The sequence below is a fragment of the Pan troglodytes genome, chromosome 10 (assembly GCF_028858775.2).
Source record: "Pan troglodytes isolate AG18354 chromosome 10, NHGRI_mPanTro3-v2.0_pri, whole genome shotgun sequence".
NCBI lineage: Eukaryota > Metazoa > Chordata > Mammalia > Primates > Hominidae > Pan > Pan troglodytes.
Window position 1 is genome coordinate 46,844,032 of NC_072408.2, and position 4,212 is coordinate 46,848,243.

Below are 4,212 nucleotides of genomic sequence, written 5' to 3' on the forward strand. Positions count from 1 at the left end.
GAGGACCTGTAGCTTCTATGTGAGTGATCCTCCTTCCCCCACCTCAGGCAGGCAGGGGGTCTCTTGAAAATTCCCAGTGAAAGTGTTTGAGCCTCTCTTGTCACCCTAAATTCCCTTGTAATTGAAAATATTTTGCTGGTCTAATCTCACATATTCTAGTTCTGTTGCTATCCCCAGTGGAACAAAAGGAAACAGTTCTGAGACTATCATCTGCCTCACCCAACCTAATCCTAACCAAGTTCCTTGAGGTTGTTTTTCCCTGGACGAAATCAGAATTATTTTGATTTTAGTTTTAGTGTTAATGATAAAATAACAGTAAGAGCAGGTACCTTTTTTTGAGTGTGTACTGTGAGCCACAAACTAAGCTAAGTGATTTGTGTAGTTTATTTTGTTCATACAACCCTATGAGGTAAGTATTATACTACGATTATGCCCAGTTTGTTCATAAAGAAACTGAGTCTCAGATGCTAAATGACAGGGATACATTCTGAGAAATGCATTGTTAGGTGATTTTGTCATTGTGTGAACTTCATAGAGCGTACTACACAAACCTAGATGGCGTAGCATACTACACACCTAGGCTCTGCGGTATACCCCATTGCTCCTAGGCTACAAATCTGTACAGCATGTAACTGTACTGAATACTGTAGGCAGTTGTAACATACGGTAAGTATGTGCATCTAGACATAGAAAAGATACAGTAAAAATACAGTACAGTATTATAATCTTACCAGACCACTGTTGTATATATGATTCCTCATTGAATGAAATTTTGTTAAGCTGCACGTGACTGTATTTGGCTCAAGGTCTCATGACCAGTACTAGAACCTGAACCCAAGTCTTTCCAACTCCAAAGCATGCCTGCTCTTTCACTAGGGACCTTCCATGGCCTATGCTGGGTCTCCTGGGCCCTGGGTTTGTATCTCAAGGCTCTGTGATGACCCCTTGGGGTTGGAAACCTCCTGCTTCTTAAGAGAGAGTGAGACTAGGAAGCCAAGAGAGGATCTGGAAGACCAACACAACTTCATGATAGGGAGGCTTGAAGGCCTCAGAAAACTGTGGTTCTGGATTGGGGTTAGGGACTGGAGGTCAGTGAGCAGAAGTTGCCTCTGAGGACTGCTCTCTTCCCTGCTTCTTAGCCGTGTGGAATCGCATCATTGAGCCTGTGGCTGCCATGAGAAAAGAGGCTGACATGCTGCGACTCTTCCCTGAGTATCTGAAGGGCGAGGAGCTCTTTGGGCTGACGGTGCATGCCGTGCTTCGCATAGCTGAATCAGTAAGGAAGGGGCTGGGAGCTGGGGGGCTTGGCGGGCACTGAGAACTTTGGCCTAACCCCAAAAAAACTCAGGCTAAGGTGAGTATGAACTGTGCCCACAGCTGCCCGGGGTGGAGAGCTGTCAAAACTATTTATTCCGCTATGGGCGCCACCCCCTTATGGAGCTGCCACTCATGATCAACCCCACTGGCTGTGCCCGATCAGAGCCTAAAATCCTCACACACTACAAACGGTGAGCTTGTGATGCTGGAGCCAAGGGATGTGGGTGTGGGTGTTGATAGGGATCCTCTGGTCCCATTATGAGGATTTAGGATACAGATCAGAGTTCCCGTGGAGAAACTGGGGAATCACTCTTAGACTTCCTAATTAGAGGGCATGCAGGTATTAGTAGGGTATCCTTTTCCTCCTCTCCCAACCTGCTCAGATGCACTTGGGATATAGGACAGAATTATCTTGGGCACCCTGGGGAGGTAATGGGTAAACTGGTGAAATTTTATGAAATATATAAGGGACTTGGTCACCTCTTTCTTCTCCTGTTTTACTTCTGGGGGAGGGCTTGTGATTCTCCCAAACCTCAGATACCCCATGGGTGCTAGGGTCACCTTCCCTTCCCCATGAGTGTTGGTGTCAAAAATAAATAGTTAGAGATATAATAGAAAAATAATAAAACCTTACATTTGTATAGCACTTTATACTTTTTTTTTCAAAGCGTTTTCACATCCATTATCTCATTTGATCCTCACAACAACCTTATGAGGTAGGTAGGGCAGGTGGTATGACCCCCATTTTACAGCTGAGAAAACTGAGACCCAGAAAGATTAAATGACTAGGCAAAGGTCACACAGCTGGGACCAGACCCTTACTTCTTCACTGCGGGTCCTTGTTCTTTCTGTGTACCAGGGACCTTAGTCCCTGGGTAGAGGGAGGCAGAATCTGTGGTAGCAGGGCTTTCTCGAAGGTCTTTGGTGGCTCCTAGGCTGTTGTAGAATGTCAGAGACTCTCTATCCCTAGCCAGCCTTGTCCTTGATGCCCTGCAATGGTGGTTTTCAAACTGTGAGTGCATGTGTTCCAAAAAGTCCTGGATCACTTAAACTGATGGGTTGAACTTTTCCTTCCCATGCATATCTCTTCCTTCCCCAAATTGGATTAAACCAGAAGAGCTCCATTGTCATCTAGTTTATGTATTGGAGTTCCAGTCAACATTTTGTTAAAGAAAAAAGCAAAGATTTCTGCTAAATAAAAAAAGAACCAGAAACGTTTGAAAACCACTGCTCTGGGATGGCAAGAGTTTGGCTGGTGCCCTAAGGTGGTAAAAGGCATCCTGCCAGGCAGCTGTCATTCCCCTGCACTGAGCCATCTGCACAGAGCCCAATGTTATGTCAGAGAAGGGGACAGTCCGAAGAAAGGATACCACCTTTAGGCTGTGAGTTCACAGCCAGTTTTAATTCAAATCTAGCCCAGCGTGGTAGGCACAGTCCCCATTTTCAGGGCTTCCAGTATGTGCAGGAGGTAGGATTCAGACATTCAAGCAAACCATCAGCTTAAATTCTAGGCCTGGGCTGCTTGCGGAAAACTTCCCAGAGGAGCATGGCCTTGAGAATGGTTTGGCAGGAGAGTGGTAGGAAGTGGGAGATGGGAGAACAGGCTCAGTGTAGGGGAATTGGTGCCCCCCATCTCCTTCCACACCCCACCCCTCACCCTGGGCTCTCTGTGCCACCCAGGGTGTCAGAAGGGTCCCTGTAGCTAGTTGCTTCCTCACCAGAGCTGAGACCCAGTTGCCTCTACTCCTTTCCCAAGGCTGCACTTCCAGTGCTTGCCAGCAGCACACGCCCCTAACTGGTGTGTTGCACATCCCAGGAGGTGGCAGAGGAGGTGGGTGGTGTGTACTTGGTCTGAGGGAGAGCTGTCTTGTCATGGATTATATCACCTCCCAGGCCCCATACCCTGAACAGCACCAGCATGTCTAAGGCATATCAGAGCACCTTCACAGGCGAGACCAACACCCCCTACAGCAAGCAGTTTGTGCACTCCAAGTCATCTCAGTACCGGCGGCTGCGCACCGAATGGAAGAACAACGTGTACCTGGCTCGCTCCCGTATCCAGGGCCTGGGGCTCTATGCAGCCAAGGACCTAGAAAAGCACACAATGGTTATCGAGTACATTGGCACCATCATTCGGAACGAGGTGGCCAACCGGCGGGAGAAAATCTACGAAGAGCAGGTATGAGCTGGCAGAGGGGCCATTGTGGTGCATAGTCCGCACTCAACCAAGGAGCAAGGGCAGTATTGGTCACAGGAGAACAGGAGGAAAGCTGTGGTGGGGAGAAGGGAAAGGCAGGAGAAATGAAGAACATGCAACAAAAGCCCCACTGCCTGAGTCTCCTACCTGATCCCACAGCCACCACTGCCACTCTCTGATACTCTTGTCCCTTCTTCTGCAACCTCTGCCTTTCTAGAATCGAGGCATCTACATGTTCCGAATAAACAATGAACATGTGATTGATGCTACGTTGACCGGCGGCCCTGCCAGGTGAGAGATGACGAGGAAGGAGGGATTTAGTGGTCCCTGAGAGTGGCACTCTGGGGGATAGACGAACAAGGAATCAAAATTGTCCCAAGTTAGTTGCCTGACATCCCTGACTCTGTCCCACTGCCCAGGTACATTAACCATTCCTGTGCCCCTAACTGTGTGGCCGAAGTCGTGACATTTGACAAAGAGGACAAAATCATCATCATCTCCAGCCGGCGAATCCCCAAAGGAGAGGAGGTGAGAGGAAGTATCCTGAGTGAGTGACAAAGCAGCTCCTCCTCCTTTCACCCCTTCTCTGCCATTCCCTAAATGTGGATTCCTAGGCTGGGCACCTCAGATCATATCTTCTCTGGCCTCCCCTCTTCCTGTGGGGGACTAGCATTGATTCTGCCCTCTTCTCTTTTCAG

At 48.4% G+C, this 4,212-nt stretch overlaps 1 protein-coding gene across 10 annotated transcripts in view; it reads left to right on the forward strand.

Annotated features, from left to right (window-relative positions):
* Positions 1-4,212, forward strand: part of KMT2D (lysine methyltransferase 2D) — a 41,286-nt gene that overhangs the window by 34,177 nt on the left and 2,897 nt on the right. For 7 of the 10 annotated variants that reach the window (XM_063785689.1, XM_054664279.2, XM_054664287.2 and 4 more), the window contains 6 exons: positions 1,140-1,276; positions 1,378-1,508; positions 1,986-2,033; positions 3,211-3,496; positions 3,732-3,805; positions 3,934-4,042. In XM_063785689.1, the coding sequence (XP_063641759.1) occupies positions 1,140-1,276; positions 1,378-1,508; positions 1,986-2,033; positions 3,211-3,496; positions 3,732-3,805; positions 3,934-4,042 (785 nt within the window). The remainder of the gene's footprint in view (positions 1-1,139; positions 1,277-1,377; positions 1,509-1,985; positions 2,034-3,210; positions 3,497-3,731; positions 3,806-3,933; positions 4,043-4,212) is intronic. The other 3 variants (XM_054664283.2, XM_054664289.2, XM_054664285.2) reach the window with 1 other exon arrangement.